This window comes from Struthio camelus, chromosome 3 (assembly GCF_040807025.1).
Source record: "Struthio camelus isolate bStrCam1 chromosome 3, bStrCam1.hap1, whole genome shotgun sequence".
Taxonomy (NCBI): domain Eukaryota; kingdom Metazoa; phylum Chordata; class Aves; order Struthioniformes; family Struthionidae; genus Struthio; species Struthio camelus.
Window position 1 is genome coordinate 123,051,680 of NC_090944.1, and position 18,340 is coordinate 123,070,019.

At 42.7% G+C, this 18,340-nt stretch overlaps 1 protein-coding gene across 3 annotated transcripts in view; it reads left to right on the top strand.

Annotated features, from left to right (window-relative positions):
• Nucleotides 1-137: 137 nt before the first annotated feature.
• FBXO11 (F-box protein 11) overlaps nucleotides 138-18,340 on the top strand; it is a 74,880-nt gene continuing 56,677 nt past the window's right edge. The window contains exon 1 of one of the 3 annotated variants that reach the window (XM_068940058.1): nucleotides 138-712. In XM_068940058.1, the coding sequence (XP_068796159.1) occupies nucleotides 589-712 (124 nt within the window). In that variant the 5' untranslated portion in view covers nucleotides 138-588. Of the gene's footprint in view, nucleotides 713-1,558; nucleotides 1,590-18,340 lie in introns of those variants that run through there. The other 2 variants (XM_068940059.1, XM_068940061.1) reach the window with 2 other exon arrangements.

The window sequence follows — 18,340 nt, forward strand, 5'->3', positions numbered from 1 at the left end:
GCCCCTCTCCCTCCTCGCGCGCAAGCGCCGCGCCCGCCTCCCCGCGCCTTATATCCTGCTCCAGCCGCCGCACCCCACCCCGCTCCGCTCGCCTCGCCTCGCCTCCCGATAGAAGCGGCGCCGCCATTGGCCGCGCCGCCGCCGGGCCTCTGTGTGGGAGTCGGCGATTGGCGGAGGGCGGCCGCCAGCGGCTGCCTCCCCGCGAGTGTGTGTCTCGGGCAGTGTCAATGGCTCCTCCTGCCACGGAGCAGCGACGGGCTTGAGACGGGCAGGATCGCGGGGCTCCTTTAAGAGAGGGATCTTTTCTTTTTTTGGGGGGGTTGGGGAGGGGGGCAGCGGAGCGAACATCCCCCACAGCCAGCGCTCGGGAGACCCAGGCGGCCGGCGGCTCCTCTGCTTCTCGACCGAGCCGGGGAGGCGGCGGCGGCGGCGGGACCCGCACCTGGAGACCCCCCTCCTCGCCCGCCCGCTGCTGCGAGGCGGCCGCCCCGCGGCTCCCTGCCCGCCGAAGAGGCACCGGTTGCCGGAGGATTAACACCCCCCCACCCCCAACTCCCCTCCCCTCCCGCCACCCACACGAGTCGGCAAATGAACTCGGTCCGAGCCGCCAACAGGAGACCCAGGCGAGTGTCCAGGCCGCGCCCGGTGCAGCAGCAACAACAGCAGCAGCAGGAGAGGAACAACAACGCCGCCGCCGCCGCCGGGGAACGGGGTAAGCGAGGCGCCGCCGCCGCCGAGCGGGGGCCTGCGCGGGCCGCCGCGGCCCTGGGCCCCGCCGCGCCCGGCCGGGCACCGGCAGGAAAAGCCGAGGCTGCTTCACCCTTGGCTCCCGCTCAGGCCGCGCTTTGTTTGGCTGGGGCTCTGCCCCGGCTCGGGGCCGCTGGGCCCTGCCGCCGAGCCGGAGGGAGGGAGGGAGGGAGGGAGGCGGAGGCTCGGCCCCGGCCGCCGCCACCGCCGCGCTCCCACGCCCGCCGCCGAGGGGGCCGGGGGGCCCGGATGGCGGCCAACCCCCCGCCCCGGGGCTGTGGGCAGCCTGGGGCCGGGCGAGCCGGTGCCTCCCTGCGGGGGAGGGAGGGGGGGGCTGGGCCTCCGCGCTGGCGGAGGGGAGCTGCCCTGCTGGGTTTTTTTTGGGGGGGGGGGGTGGGGGAGGAACGGCGCCCGGCCCGGGGGGCTGCGAGCGGGCGGCCGAGGCCGAGCCACTTGCGCCGACACCTTCCCCGCCGCCGTGGGCGAAATGGTGGCGGCGGTGAGGCGGCCGCCGGCCCCTGCGCAGCCCGCCGCGCCTCGCCTCGCCTCGCCGCGCCGCCTTTACTGCGCAGTTGGGCGCCGGGCTTCGGTTACGCGGCCGCGGGGGGGGGGGGGGGGGGGAAGGAGCCGCGGCGCGTGGGGCGCCGGGCGGCCATTTATTTACCTCGGCCGAGCGCCCCCCGCTCCTTCCCCGGCGCCGCGCTGGCCGCCGAGCGGGGGGCGCCGCGGCCCTGCCCGGCGGCTGCCTGCGCCCCCCGCGGCCGGGGCCTAGCGTCAAAACGTTGATAATTTGGACCCGAGCGGGGAAGCACCATTGTCTAAAGGGATGAGAAATCGCCGAGGTGGGATCCCTCCTCTAATGGAGCCCGGGGCAGAGCCGCCAGGGCGGCGAAGGAGGGGGGGGGGGGTCCCTCGGCCCCCGGCCCTGCTGCCACGATCATGGCTGGGGGTGCGAGTGTGCGTGCTGTGTGTGCAGCGCTGTTTCTTTCTCTCTCTTTCCCCCCCCCCTTCTTCTTTTTTTTTTTTTTTTTTTAAGGCGAGATGGGGGTGGGATTGAAGGAGACATTTTGCATGTCTTATCTGGTGGTGGATTCGGTTTTAATTTTTTATGCATTGGCTGTCACAACTCTTGCGTGATAAAGGAGACTGATCTGCGGTGCAGTTTTAGACGTACAAATGTCTTTTTAAAATTTGAAAAAAAAAAAAAAAAGCCTTCATTGTCAGCTGAACGCCTTTTGTTTGAGTATCTAGGATATTGCATTAAGAACGAGATATTTTAACTGCGGAGATGCATCGCGATAAGTATTTCGGTGGATCTTATGCGACCGAAACACTTTAAACAAATGAAGTAAAGAAAATTTAATCTGAGGAAGTATTTTTAATTCTCCATTCCTCCCCCCTCCCTCCCTCCCCTTCCTTCCCCCGCCCCCCCTCGCACACATTGGTCAGAGCAAAGAATGTTACCCAGACCAGATTGCTGTGTATATAACCAGAGGATGTGATGTCTTATGCCCAATTATGGGTCTTGTGTAAACCTTCCAAAATCTTCAGTAATTATATAATTAAAATGACTTCTCTGGTAAACTGGCATTAAAAAAAAAAAAAAACAAAACACTTCCTCCTTTCAGTGACACACACTGAAGATTTTCATCATCTATGTTTCATGTGCATAATACAGATTGATTTTTCAACCCGAGTTGACTTTTTTTCTTTTTTTTTAAACAAATGAAAACGTAATCTCAGGCACACTTATGGATTAATGCTCTGATTATTCATTTTTACGTTGGACTGGCTGTCTCAAACTATTCACGTTACCAATTTTTTAAAGATACGGGGAGAAACTTTTTCTGTTAAAATTTGAGGCGTTATTTTGCTCTTTTGGGGAACTCTTCATTAACCTAAAATTTTTTACATTGTTCATTGCTATCTACCACTTAGCGGTGATAGAGTGGTAACAAAATCAGATTCCACAGTTCCTGAAATTACTGTTCCGTAGGGCTGGCTCGTTGCTAGCTTTTTCCTTCCATTTCTGAAGGTCAGTGGTGAGGTCTGGCTTGCCCAAAAATGTTTTAATTGTATTAAGGTCATTTGCAGTAGAGATACCCTAAATGACAAACTAATACAATTCCTGTTCCTTTCCCAGATCGTCTAAGGTCTGATCCAGTATCTCTGGAAGCTAATCCCAATTTTACCTGTGACTTTCATGGGCTTTGTACAGGGCTGTTACTATTAAGGACAATGCGTAATGTTGCTAAATTGTCAGGCGATATTCTAGGGTTAAACTAGTCAGTGGTGACTTTTTTTCACCTTTATTCCTATTCAGTGTAGGGGACCTTAAGAAAGGCTATACAACAGAGGCGGTATAAGTTATTAGTCAAGAGTTTCTATTAAATTCACATTTAGATTTGTTTAAAATAAATTAGGTAATATGAGTGTGTCTGTGATTAAATGAAAATTATTTTTTTCGTTACAATTAATTTCTCCCTTTATATCGCAGTTAGTAGGATCTTATGAGTACAAGTAACGTGGAGCAGTTGTTAATATAGCACATAGTTAATCTTTGGAACTTCTTGTTGTTTCATATCATTAAAGTAGATTGCTTAGCAAAAAGCTCAAGAGCTAGCACATTATTTATTATTTAAGGCTACATAAATACAGTGTTTAGCGACTGTGTAACAGCTGTTATTTTTATTATTGGGTAAAAATCAGGAACGATGTCTCCTGTTGTTAATAAGTGGATCACTAGAAAGCACCAAATTTAAAAAATCTTCCATCAGATGTTCCCTGTAAGGGTTTAGAAATCATATAGAGCTGTATTTCATAATTTTCAGTTTCTCTTATTTTAATGTATCTTGTATGTGCAGTAGGAATAGATCTACTGAATGTGGAATGGATCTGTATTATACATTGATAAACAATGGCTGTGTGTACCTGTATTCTGATTACACTGGGAAAGAGATGTCGTAAATGCTTGCAGATAAGATTTTTTCTCTCCTAAACTTACTGTGTTGTGTGGCCAAGATAAGATGTCATCAGGATATACTTCCCAAGATGTTCTGCCTTATGTTCTGCTGTTTGCAACTCCCTTCACTTAAATTAGCCACCCTGGCTACCCTATGCTACTTATATTGTACCTTCTCCCTTCTGATCTCTCCCCAGTCACCTGTGGGATTGCCAGTGGTTTACTCTGTCAGTTTGGAATTCTGCATTAAGGTTATAGAATAGATGGGCCCTTGCGTTACAATGGTCTGTCCAAAAGGAAAGAAAGGTGACACCTGTGTTTAAATATTTCTGTGTTTGCTTATAGCGCTGCTTTTTTTTTTTTTTTTTTTTTTTTTCCCTTGAGGATGTAGCTTTGGCTAGTTTCAGGAGGAAAACAAAGTAAAACAGGTATCTTAAAAATCTTGGCCAGAATGCAACTAAGACAGTTAACCGAAGAGCTATCACGTACAAGAGGTTTTTTTCTTGTTTTTGTTTTCTCAAAAGAATAAATACATTATTGCATATGTGCTTCTTTATAACATCAGCAAATGACTGGATATGGTACTAATGAGGTTCTGAGGCTTATGTCCAATATTAAGTGGTTTCAGGATTGGATCCTGTATGTTGTTAACTACCAAACTTATAGTTCCTTGGCAGCTGGAGCTGCCACAATCCTACTCTTCCTTTTTATATGGTAGTGGTGTCCATGTGACAACGTAGTGAGCTGGCTGGCCCAAAAACTAATAACGTTTTTTTTTTTTTTTTTTTTTCTCCCTAGGTTGATTTTTTGGCACCAGTGCCAGTACAAGGGAAGGGATAACGCTACGTGCCTGTGGGTGTGGTGGCAGCTCTGATTCAGATTAGGTTAAACTGGGAGAGAACTGCACCCTGAAAACATGTAGAGTTGGGGCATATGTAGTACCATCTGTAAGCCTACCTTGCAGATCTGATTTTTTTTTTTTTTAATAGATTTTTTTTCCGAAGAAAACAAGGCTAATATACCCATCCAGTCTGTCTTTCTGTCACCCTGCGACTTCTGAACTTGCTAGCTTATTTCAACTACATTCGATAAAGGGGTGTGAAGTTCTTAAGTTTTTTGGCAGTTGTTGACTGTTGAAGACGACAATGAGGAAAAGACAGTTATAATTTATCCCTCTCTACCTATGCCAAGAAGCAACGACCAGCTGGCCTGTCAGCACACACGGGAATTGAATTAGTCATTTGTCTGTATAGGGGACATGAGTGCTTGAAGTAGTGGGAGAAAGAGTAGGTTAGGCTGTGGAAGCATGTAGAAACTAAGCTCTGTTAGATTTCCTGTTCACTGAGCTTGATTTTTTTTAATTTTTTTGTAACATTAAGCTTACAAATAAGTCAGGAAAGTCGAGGAGTCTTTATTTGGCCCTGTTTCAAGTGCATGCATGGTTTTATTTTATTTCTTGGAAGAAGTATGCACTGAAACTCTTATATTAGTGTGTGCTGGGCTGTACAGTAGCTGAATTAAATTACTCTTACACTGAAGCAAATGTCCATACCCAGATTTGCATCGAAATAACCAAATCGGTTTCAGTTTTTGTAGGATCATCCCTTATGGCAAGAAGTCAGGCATCACTTGCTCCAGGTGGAAAGAAGTCTAATACAGGTTTTCCATTTTCCTTAAAAGAGAGTCTTAGGCTGTGAAAAGATATATTTATATATGGATCCATATTCCTTGCTTCTGCAATGAAAATTTTCCAGAGTTGACCTTACAGAATTTATAAACTCGGTACTGCAAGTACAACTTCTGTCTCTCAAATCCTAGTTTTGCATCACAAGCACATAGGAGAGCGCGAGCACCTCTGTTGTCCTTAAGGTAGGACAGGCACCTAAATTTCTGTTAGAACTAAGGGGGGTGGTGGTGGTGGTGGTGTTCAAATGCACAGTAATGTTCATTGTTCACATTTTTGGTAGATTTTGTTCATTCATGAGAATACTAATGTCTGTTATAATTTCTCAGAAATATATTTAATTTTGATTCTGGATTACAAAAACTTTGAGCTAAATGGTTTAAGTAAGGAAGTAGACGGTCTCCTTTGTCAGTTAGTCTGTTTGATGTCTTTCCACTTTGGGGGAAGGTTATACTCTGCGGCCTCCTCTGCGTTGTGGCACTTCTTGGGAGTATCGTATTTGTGCAGTAGAGCAAAGCTGTCCAAAGCACGTCAGGCTTTTGTTGCAGGTGTGCAGGGCATTAAGTACAATAAACACTTAAATCCTCCGTATCTAGAGCGCATAATGTATATACATATAACTGGAGTACTGCAAATGCACTGTCAGCCCAGCAGCTGTTTGGGATAGAAAGGCTTGCAACTTGCTTTCTGTAGGCAATTCAGTCTTTCCTTACCAGCATGGTAAATCTGGTGTGCCCTGGAAGTGCTTGAATTTGCATTGTATGTAGAGAGCAACTGTTGTGCATGTATGTTTATTCGGCACATTGAGTGCATTTATTTTGCACATGCACAGCGGCATAATTGAGGAGATCGAGTGACAGCCAGAAGAGGGCTGCTGCAGCAGCTATGAGGACAACTCATTGGGCCCACAGTTAATTTGGGTTATTTCTGTAAAGGAAGTTGTTGGGAATGAATATGTGCCAGGTGTGTTGTAATGCACATCACCTGGGGCACAGCTTAAACTTCCTTTCGCAGACTGTGGCTCTGAACTATTGCATCTGCTGTAAAGAGGAGGTAGTTTCTCAGTTGTACTGAATAAATATATTTAGCGTTAAGTGTTATAACAGATAATGTAGGAAAAGTAAGTAAGAGCTACAGAGCGAGTAGATACTGAAAGGAAAGAAGAAAAGAAGACATGACTGAACTAATAGCAATTAAGAAAAAGCAAGGTTTGTTGTTCAGTTAATTTTGTTGTTACTTAATCCTCTGACATTTTCTGGTTGTTAAGTACTTCTGTTTATTCCTTGTTCGTGTGCTGTTCCTCTATTTGACATTTGAATAGGAGGGGAAATATGCTTGGTGATTTTTATTACTGTAGTTAAGTGCCATGAACAGTGTGTTTGGTGAATATGGTCTAGAATTTTGAGTACTTCATTTCTTGATGAAATGAGCTTCTGAAGGGAAGGCGGGGCGGGGGGGGAAGCAAACTGAAATATTTAGTGAAATTATAGAAGGTCTATCAAAACCCTCCTTCGTAATATGTTACTGTTTTTAAAGAAGACTTCTAAATTGTTGCAAAGGAGGAAAATAAGACAAGATCCAGATGTAGAATCTGAGGTAAAGAAAGACCCTCGTATAGGAATCCCCTGTCATTAAATTGTGCTTACTATTATATAGTTTAGTGAATTCTTTTTGAGGAGACAAAAATCTTTGAATCTGAAATACTTCTAAAAAGATAACTGTTGCATCGCCGAGTGTTTCTTCTCCTCAACAAATATGTTTTCCTAGTTGGGGTGATGCGTGTGGTTTTTTTTTTTTTTTTAATGATGCTGTTTATCCATACCTACAAGTTGGTAGGAGTTGGTCAAGCAACAAACAAATGCTTTCTAAGCATGCAGTTGATTTGGTAGGCTTTTGGAGACTAGTTCTTATGCTCTCCTCTGAGGTACTTCTTTCAGTTGCGTTTTGACAAAGATGGCTAAGTTACTCTAGCACCCACTTGCTAGAGGAAGGGGTCTTCCTGCTTCTAGGCACATGTACTTATACTCTGCCTTGTGTTGGCTTTTGTCTAATTTCTGCCGGTTTAGCTCTCTGAACCAGCTCAGCATGGAAGCTAACCCTCCAAAAAATGTGAACAGTTATCTGCTGGTTTAGTTCTTTGAAGTAATTAACTGCAGAGTTAGGAGGGTGGATGACGGGTGTGTGGCTGGGAATGGGAGGGAGGAAGCAGGACTCCCCTTTTTGCCACAGCTCACCATTAGAGCAGTTTAGCTGTCACGTGAAACTGTAGCCTTCCACAGTGAATGGCGATAGTCCATTGACAGGAGCTGTAGAAATGCTGCTGTGGCTTTATTCTGTATGCGCTGTGTATGCGCTATGATATACACAATGGAACCAGAACAGAAGTCACCATTTAGGTAATGGAAACCTGCAGTTTGCGTCCCGTTACTAGGTTCCTCAGGTCTTCCTGGTCTCTTAAATGTGAGAGGTGGGCGCTGGTTTATAGGAGGAGTTCTAAGTGGTGTGTGTTTGCTTTCTGTCTAGAAACGTCATCAGAAACAGCTAGGAGCTGCAGCGATTAGCAGCTCTGTTTTCTTGGTTCTGCTGAGTATATTCAGCAAAAACGTGTATTGATATTATTCTAATATAAACCGGCTATTAGTGATACTACTCCAGTAACAAAATAATGCTATTACTAAATAGTAATAGCACTTCTTGTGCAGGTGGTTCTGTGTTCCAACACTGATTCAGCTGTAAAGCTCTACCATGTGAGTGTCAGTCTAATGTTATTAGAGGACATAGTTTTTCCTCAGATTTTCTGTGCAGCTTGACTTCAATGAGCCTGTTAGGTGTTTGAATTAGGGCTGTTAATTGATGACTGTTTTTCCAGTTATTAGTGCAGATTTTTTTTTTTTTTTTTTAAATGAACTAAACCTCTTACTGGGCACTTCTCTGGAGACTGGGAGACACGTGGGAAAAGCCTTGGAAAACATTTGGGGAGTGGGGGGGAACAGTTTGTGCGCACCATTATTCTAGTTGTAACATCCTAGGCCATTGGAAGGATAGTGCTTTTTAACGTTACGGAGAACTCTTTAGCGTCTAGTTTCTCGACACAGCGTAGAGAAATGAGCGCGCTGAGGAATTAGGCTGTGAAGCAAAAGATTGTCTTTTGCTCCTACCGTGAATTGCCATTATAAGGCAAAATTAACGGCCGTAGTTTGAAGGAGTAGACTTGTTTGGAATAACTGCTATCCAGGCTAACAGAAGAGCTGAATTTGCAGTCTCATGGTCATCATGCTGTATGCATGCTTATAGTGAGGGACTGATTAGTTAGTTAGGCAATGTTGAAATAACTATTGCCTTTTGGTAGTGCAGTTTGTAGTGTTTGGAAACAGCTTGTTATCCTTAAGGGCTCTGATCTGTGGGCTCTGTTCTGTTGCTCGTTTTCTGCAAATATATCTAGAAGCAAAGGTTTGAGGGTTCAGTTCCTATTGCTTTCAGAACAAGGTCGAGTTTGTAGCTCTACAGTCAGTCTAAATTTCAAGCTATCTTTATATTTGGACAGGCTATGGCAGGATGACAGGTTACCTACCACATGTCAGCTGATCTGTGGTATCTGATTTACAGTAATTGTTCATGTGTATGCTCTTAGCCTGTGGCAAACGCAAGGTAATTTGAGTTAGCTTGACCCTCTTTCATTATGCTCTCTCAAGGCACTCCCTTCTCCATGTGGATTGTTAGACCTGCTGGAGTGCTGTGCCAGAACAATAATGCAGTTTCTGTCTCTAAGCTGGTTTGGGTGTATCTGCACAACAGTAAGATGTGGACCTCACCACAGTTTCCTGTGTTACTGCTGTTTTGAGATTACACCTTGGTGAAGGAGTGAGTGCTACTCTGAAAATTGGTCTGATGCTATAATTATTAGGTATGTTTTCCTGTAGTAAAACCTATGAAAGGTTTATTAGCACGTTTTGAAACACAAAGTACATTGGTTATTCCACAGTATCTTTAAAAATACGAAAGAAGTATTCAAAGAAGTAGTTTTTACTTCTATTTCTTTCAGAAGACAGGTGATAATTGAAATTATTCTAATGCTGCAGTAATGTTTTTTGGATGTTCAGTGTTGCCCACTGGAATCTTGACTGAAAGTTTCTCGCTGATCACAGACAGCTCCTGAAATGACACAAAAGGTAAAAGCGAACCCCCTCCCCTCCTTTTGGAGGTTAGAGCTTACTTGAAATTTGGGTTTGCAGCACAATATAATAAACTCAACCATCCAGTTTGTTTCATCAATAATAAGTGGAGGAAAAGGTGTGGTGTGGGTTTCTTTCTTTTTTTTTTTTTTTTTTTTTTTTCTCCTTACTTGGAATTCAGGTTTCTTAAGATGTAAGCCTTGGTGCAGACTTACTGTAGTCCTCTGAGAAATAACAGTCGTGAGGGTAGTCTATCAACATACCTTCGGAGAATGCTGCAATTGACTGAAAGAAGCGTTATGCTGCAGAAGCACAGTGCAGCTTCCAGTTCTAATCGTTTTTCCGAGAGCTGAGGACAAAATGGATGCTATTTGGCTAAATAAAAGTGTTTCCTGACTACCAGGAAAGCAAGAGACCAGAAACATAGCTTTTGGGGCATCAGTTAAACTATGTGCAATAATTGTCCAAATGAGTGTATTTGTCACTTCCTTAATTTCTTGCAGTCTTGAAGAGGGAAGCCAGTGACTTTTCTTAGGATAGTTGTTATATAAAGCCTTTGGCACCTGACTCTGAAGGTGATAAGATCTGCTGTCATTTTTCTTTCTGGCAGAAAGGTTTCTGCACCACCACCTTCTTGAAGACTTGCTCAGGACTCAACTTCAAAATGAACGAGTTTGTTTTGGAATTTCACTTGCTCTGTTATTTGACCTGCATTGACTGCAACTGTACTGCCCTAGATCGTGGAAAGGGAGAGGAGATAGCCAAGCTCCGTCCTTCATTATCTGGGAGAATAGACTGAACGTCTAAAGAGGCTGTAGTATGTGAAAATAAGTAACAAGTGTTTCATGACAGAGGAACCATTTTGTTCTGATCCATTTGGAGCTTCCTCTCTGGCTCCGTTCTTAGGTCTCTGCAAAGCTATACAGTAATCGAGCCTCTAAGGCATGTGCTTAAGATCATTGTAGCAAGAGCCTCCTTCAGCACAAATTGTACAGTTGTTTAGCTAGCTAAACATTAGTGAGAAGGCAGGAGATAAACGCTTTCGGCTACTGTTGTTGTCTGGATGATTAGAAGAAGAATTGGCATGATCGTGATAACGGGTTATATCCAAATGACTTCGGGTGGCCTTTGATAATGAGTTTAGACCTCTTCAGATCTTGCCAAATTTCTTAGTGTCAGCAGGAGCTCCTGATCAATAAGCCTCTGACAGACCTAACAGTATTAGTATGGATGTTTGCCATTGTCAAATTTTACCTTGAATTAAAAGATTTATAAGCAATTGAGAAAGGCATACCTGAGTAGGTTCAGTAGGTACCTAATGAAGCTGCGTTCTGAAGATAGAGTTGTCGCGCTACATGTCAGTGGGCCGCTGCTTTTCCCATTTTGTCTAAGAGAGGTTTGAACGTCTGAGCTTGAATGAAACTCGCTTTTAACGTTAACAGGAAATAATGTTTTCTGACAGCTCTGGCTCGTCTAAACCTATTTTTCCTTTTTTTAATGCCACAGAAGAGGAAGAGGTGAAATTATTCTGGTGGTTGTTTATAGACAAAGTAGCAGCCTTAACATGTAATTTGAAAGGAAAATGCACTGCCCGTGCTGGTGTTGAAATAAGTGCTTTATATTTTTGGACTTGCGTAGCTGTTAGTTTCATAGTTAGGAAGTCTTAAAATTTGTTTGTGGGGAAAAAAAAAACCTTGATAAGGTGGGGAAAATAAGAATGGAATATTTTAAACAATCAAAACTTTATTTTAAGATTTTGGTATTCTCGGAGATTAACTTTCTTACTATGTAGTAGTCTAGGTTAAGATCGGTTTTCAGATATCATGCCTGAATTTTTCTCCCTATGTTTTTCTGGATAACTTTTTTTTGAAGAAATGGAGTGCGTGCTCTGTGCTATGCTTTTATGCTGATTAATACAGTGATACAGTGGAAGCTTAAAATCATGATTTTTATAAAGCTATCTTTAACTTAGGTGTTTGAAGCAATACCTGTCATCTGCTGATGCTATAAGAGTGGATTTATTACCATCTTCTTGGGTAGATCCCAAGACTGACTGCATTGTTTATTTTGTCATTTATTCTCATAGTCGTCTTAATGACCAAGAGCGCTGTGAGCTGCAACTGTATTTTTTGTATAAGATAGTGAGCTGGGCACAGTCATTTTTTTTCAGATTGACTCCGCTTTGAATGTGGTCTTTATCCACTCGACAGTTTCCTCCCAGAGGCAGGGTTGGATCTCCAGCATTCCTCTGTCGTACCGCTATTTAGCAAACGGGTGTGTAATCCACTGATGAAGTATTCTAATGGCCAGGGAAAAATAGAAATTAACTATTCTTGTCACTTGAATGGCAGAGATAATTGCTAAAAACTTGCTCACTGTGAGAGTGCTAGTAAGAAAAACTGAAGAAATAGTCTCTGGTTGAGTATTTTTGATGTGATGTTCTGGCGCAAATGCGGTAGTCACTAAAGGTGTGTGTGTGTGTATTCTGTGTTAAAAATTCATTGTGATTTTTTTTTTCCTTAATATTTGTGTGTAGAGTCAGACTGACAAAAGGCTATATTTACAGTGATATAAATACAATATATGCATTATGGGGATCAGTTACAGTGGCTGTGGGAGCTGCTTGAGCCTCCTGAGGTGTTACTGCGTAATATTTTGGGGAACATAGAGAAGGTGTGTTTGTTTCATCTTTCCCTGACGTCTGTAGTATTGTAGAAGTGGCCAAATGTTAGTGAGAGTCTGTATACAAGGCTTAATAACTTGGGGGGTTCCACTTAAATGAAAACTTCCCTTTTCTTTCAGAGAGGTTTTTGTTTGTTTTTTTTTTTCCTCTTAATAATAGAGGCTCACTGCAGAGTTCATGCATGTGTGCGTATTTATCTTTTCTGTTTGTTTAAAGCAAGGGGAGTAATTCTGTGGTTAAGTCTTTCAGTATTTATAGTAATAGCAATATTGCATGGGATGGAGTTAGCCAAAGTAGCAGTTTCTAGTCCAGAAGGTTTCTAATTTCCTGATCTTTTCACATCAATTCTTTGCTTGTATATTACAAGAGATTGTTTAGGAGAGAACTATCGCGCCTTCAATGGTGTAAAAGATAGTAATCAGTGCGCTCAACTTTACTCCTTCCCTACTTCCTTAAGATCTTGCCCATGTGGGGAAATGTCTCTTATCCCACCATTTCTTACAGAGATTCTAGTGATTGCCTAGAGTAATTTTAGGTTCTGGTAAAGAATCTCTTTTTGTTTAATTATTTTAGTTGTTGGTATGTCTTGCACTGCTCTTGTGTCTTGCAGACTCTCCAGTCTTTGCTGTAGCCGTCCTTGTAACGCACCTGGGATGTAGGGAAGTACTGTTGTTCTGAGTTCAATGTTAGGAAATGGAAACCATAAAGAAATGATATGACTTGCCCAAAGATGCTAGGGAAGTCTGTCGGTACGGTCTTGCCATTGGTTTAGGCAGTGTAATTACTGGTGGCCATCAAAAGGGATTTTCTCAGTGGTGCTTTGCCTCCTCCTTCCTTCGTTAATACTAGGGACAATGCGTCTATACAATCGCTAGCCATTATGCAAGGCAGCCGATGGAGACAAGGTGTGGGAAGAGGGCTGTACTGTCCTTTCTGGCAGCATTACAGTCTTAAACTGCTTTAACCTGATGATGGAACCACATCTGTGGTGAAGCAGGAAATTGAGCTTGGTGCTCTGAAGTCCCTGCAGTTGGTAGTCTAGTTTTTGAACTGAACTATCTTTCTTGGTACAGTACCCATCTTCTTTTTGGACTGTAGTGCTGAGCTTATTCCACGTAATACAGGATGAAAACTGAATGGTTGAAGTGGGGGTTGTTGCTCTCAGTTGTAATTTGTCCTGTGCTCCCAGCTGATCCCTGTTCAAGGCAGGGATCACTGAGCAGCTCAAAACATGGTTCCTGTGGTGCTTTGATTTTTCAGAACAGCATATTAAGGTAAAGGGAAATTGCAGCTGGTTTACTTAATTATGCTAGGTTGAAAACTGGAGCTGCTCTTGAATTGCCACATGAACTGTAGAGCCATCTGTCATTGGGGCAACAACTTCTAGGGGGCATCTGGCAGACCCTTTTAATTTGCTACTGGGTGTTAGTCAGAGCCCTTATTTGTGGGTGAGGGAGAGAGTAGGGGGTTGCCTTAGTTGTTTGTTGAAATCATTTAAAAATCCTAAGAGGAACAGTGGGCATTTCTGTGAGAATAAACTACATCCATATAACTTGCATTCTATAAGATGTTCTCATAGACTCTTCGTTTTCTGCAGTTTCAGGATATAACAGTAATATGACAGTTGTGAAGCCATAGGTGCATCTTTGGGTACAATGAACCATACATGTGGTACAAGAAAGTTATATATTCTTACTAAAATACGGTGCTATGTTGTGAAAGCACAAATATTGAAGGAAATAAGTTGAGACCCAACCTAGAGAAAGAATCTTGTGGGACGCTCAAGTGCTTTAGATTTTGCACTAGTTCTTCAGAAGCCTATTGTAAGTGGTTATCTTATGTGCTTCTGAGGAAGGACTTGGAAAATTTCAATGTTATTAATCATCTGGACACGATGTTAGAAAACAAAAATGCACTAATATCCTGATTTTCATCTGAGGAAGACTTTGTGGGTTTACGGAAGGTGACTGTTAGGAAAATATGTACTTCGAGAACACATTGCAGTTCACAGTCAAACGATATATGGCTCTTAATTTGAAGTGCTTTGAATGTTTTTATCAAGAGAGGAGGTTCTGCCTCTTCCCCCTTTCTTTGTGCAAGTCCAGGAACGAGTTGATAGCTTACTGGGTTCGGGCAGTCTAGGGGAGCCTGGGGCAGCGTTTTACACTGGCTCTTGCACAAACCTTAGTGCTGCTGCTTGTTCGTCGTCCCATACAGTCAGCTGATACGCTGTGAGGCGAGGGTAGGTAAGGGAGTAACTTTAGTCATGGATTCTTAGTCCTCAATCATAACCTGGACTGATGTAGATGATATTTTGCTCTAATTTAAATTAGGTGCTGTTTGTTCTCAGAAGGACCTTTACGAAGCTGTTGATGGCTGGCGTACATTGTGGTATTCCACCCACATCTTCTTCCACCTTTCTAGCTTGCCTGCTACACCGGAGGCTATCGAAGGGAAATATGTGTAACATGAGTTTATCAACTTAATACTGGGAAGGAACATTTGAGCCAGATTCTGAAACCAGCTCAAAATGTTGATTGTGCCTTTAAAATGCTTAGAAATAATTGGTAGGACCTACAAACTGTTAAGTTCAGAGTCTTCTGAACATGCAGTATGACATGTCTGAAGCATCTCCTCCTTATTACGCGTAGCTTAGAGAATGGTCTGGAATTAAAACTTTCTGTAGAGCTGTCCTACTAAGTCATGTCATTTGTCGGGTGAAAGTAAATTTTTGACAGGCAGCTTCCCTCCAACCTCCTTTCAGACGTAGTGGAAGCATTTGTCTTTAATAAATGATTCAAGAATTCCCAGGAAATTATATTTCATTCTTTGTATTTTCAACCTGAAAAATGTAGGGTGCTTTTAAAGCATTACAATGTTTATGCTTTGAAAAAGGTATCTGTTAAAACTGCAAGTACCAGAAAGGGCACTGACACACTGTTGTACTCTTCTTATAATGGCAGAATGAAGTTCAGTGCCACTTTCAAAATTACTTTCTGTGTAATTATTTCTGGTGAAGGATTTGCCTGATGCAGTCTAGAGTTTAGGATGTTCAAGGCCACGAATTAGTTGTCCTGATCTTGGTCTCTCTACAGCCACTATGTTTCCTATAGATGTATTAGTGACAACTTTATGTTGGCAGCCATCCTGTCTTTTCTGAGGTTGTCGCATTTAAAAAAAAAAAAAAAAAGTGTGGAATCCTGGCATTTTGTTAAAATGATGTTTAATTTTGTTTTTTATTATAGTAATGGCCTCCTATCTCTATTGTCATTCATGATGGTAAGTGGGGGAGAGAAGCTGGTGCTAGTACGACTCCCCCTCCCCTTCTCATCTCGGGCTTTTCTGTCTTGAGAATCCAAAACTCATCTATGTTTACAGTGAGCCACTAATTCACAGTATAGCTTTGCTTTGTAGCGGTTGAAAATTTATTTTGTCCTGTTCTTTGTTAGGTGTCTGCAGCTCTGTGCTTGTCCACTGAGGGCACCAACACATGCTACTATATATATATATATATTTTTTTTTTTTAATATTTGTCTCAGAAATCACTGTCAGTTTTGTAGATGTTTTTAGTTTGTGTGATTCTCTTCTGTTCCAACACTTTCACAGCTGAGCGTTTGTCTATTACTTCCTTTCTGTTAAACGAAAGCCGCTCTCCTTTCCAGTTTTGCGTCGTACAGGACACAAAAGATACCTTTACAAAGCTTCTCAGTTGCCTGAAAATCGAAGCTGAAGTAGACAAACTTGGTTTTATTTTCAAGACGCATGGAGTTTTTAAAGGGGGGGGGGGTGCTGAGGGCACTAGGTCTTAAGTGTGAAGGATAATTGACAGATTTTTTTTCAAAACCTATTGTGCTATGTAGCTGCTCTTCCCTTTCTGTTTATGGCAGGAAGGCTGACGTTTTCTGGCTAATAGATGGCATCGCTGTAGAGTAAATGGTTCTCACACTTGCAATATAGAAAAATTCACTGAAATAGAAGATGGTTTAAGTCTTTTACCCAACTGCTGCTCTTTGAAGTCTTGTTAGCATAATATTGTTTTGCGTGTACTTAATTATATGTATTCAACAGTCTATTGCCTGGCAGTAAATCTAGTCTGAGCTTTAAATATATGACTTTTTCTCTCCAAGTCTAGCTTATAATAAATATGTTTTAGATTTTTTTTTTTTCTTTCCTTCTTTCTGGTAGCTGCATTTAACTAGTGTATGTTGCTGCTGTATGTTTTACTTAGTACCAGATGGGAACCCCAATATATGTTAACTGCTTGTCTGTACAGTTTAATTAAAAGTCATGGGTGCATATTGCTCAGGGAACTGCCTGTCTTCTGCCCATGTGCAAGACTTAGAATTGCTGCTGCAAAAACAAGTGATTGTACCAAAGCTTTGTGAACTTTAATTTATATTATTGTGAAATGTTTCTCATATATGCTGCCTGTGTATGTACATTTTCTGTTGAGTGGTATGGCCTGCTGTGTTGCCTACAGCTCAGTTAAGACCTTCTTAGTATGCAATACAGCTTGCTCTTAGCACCAGCAATTTTTTTTTTTTTTTTTTTTGAGGCGGGTGGCATGTGGGGGAGAAGATATGAATAGCAGTTTCCTTCAGCTGAAGCTATAGGAGAAGACAGTAATTTCTAAGTTTGTATTGAGCAATTCCTCCCTCTCTCCTTCCCCCTGCCAGCTCTCTGCCTGAGAGAATCTGAGTGTGTGCACTGGATTAAGTGTGTGGTTTGGTTGGTTGCCCCCCTCCCCCCCCCACTTCCCTTACAGAATTTTATTTTTAACTGTAATAGGTAAAGAGGTCCAAAGTCAGGCTTTTATTATAACTTACACTCTGTGAACGGCTATTCTTTTTCCATCTCCACGTTTCTCAGTAGGAATGGAAGTGCTACAGCGCTTGCATAGATGACGGATCCCCGTGAGTATGGTGCGTTGGTAACTTGACTGGTGTCCCTCTCATTTCATCCTCTTCCCTATGCTTACGTTAGCTTCTCTCCCTGGTTGGTTTTCTTGTCTCTAAAGTTGTAGCTATCTATTTCATATACCCTATGTGGTCACTCAGGTAATAAAAAGTAGGTGGAAATTTTGCTGCTCAGAGCTCTGGATACTTGATGCAAATGAGGCAGATAATTTTACTGCTGAAAAAAGATTTATAGTATCTATTCCCTGGCATGTGTAAAGAGACTAGTGTGCTACTGGAAGGAAGGAAACGCTCATAGTTTTGCGACTGTGGGTGGTAGGAGTAGAGGAGAGTCAAGAATGCAAGTATCTTGACTCGAGGCAGATGTCTTGGAACCCCTTTAGTGTTTAAAACGAAATTCCTGCGTGTGACGGTTCCATCTCACTTTGACACTTGCTTTGTGGTCAAAAAGCAGAGGTAACTTGGTGGGTTTTTTTTTTTTCTCTCCCAGTGGAGTGCAGAGATCCAAAGGAAAATTGTCATGAAGAGAAAATGGCAGTGAAGATCTCTGCAATATTTTGTATTGCTCCTGATGGGTGTGTGAAGGCTGAATGTGTCAGGTTTCCATAAGAAGGGACTGGAGGTATAGCATCTGAGAAATTGATGGACCTTCTCTTTGAAGGTTTTTATTTGTTTGACTGGAATGGTTAAAAAAGCTAATGTTATTTAAAAAGAGGTAGCGTATGGTAGAGAATTATGCTGTGAAGTCTTCATGCTCTTGTGTGTTGCTTTTATGCCTTAGAAACTTCTTGAAATATTTGGGAAAACAGCCACTGTGGTCTGCCACTTTCATGTGCACAGATTAATAGGTTTTGGATTCTTCCTTTGCTGCCTTCTGTGTCTTTCTGCAGGCAAAATTGGTAGTCTCTAGGGTATTGAAAACTCAAATTTTACAGGAACTTTGTCAGATAAAAAACTCTTCTTGTATTAATACATCTGTACTAGTCCATTATTATTTTAATAACATCTGAAGAATATATTTCAGGTTTATAAAACAAATTACAAGACTCTTCTTGCGTTATGTTATGGTACGAGAAAGTAAGCAAAAGAGGAAGAAAATGTGGACTAGAACTTGTGATGCTGGAAGGTGTTTTGTTGCTTTTGTTTTTCATGCAAATCTTGAAAAGTCTCTGTTCT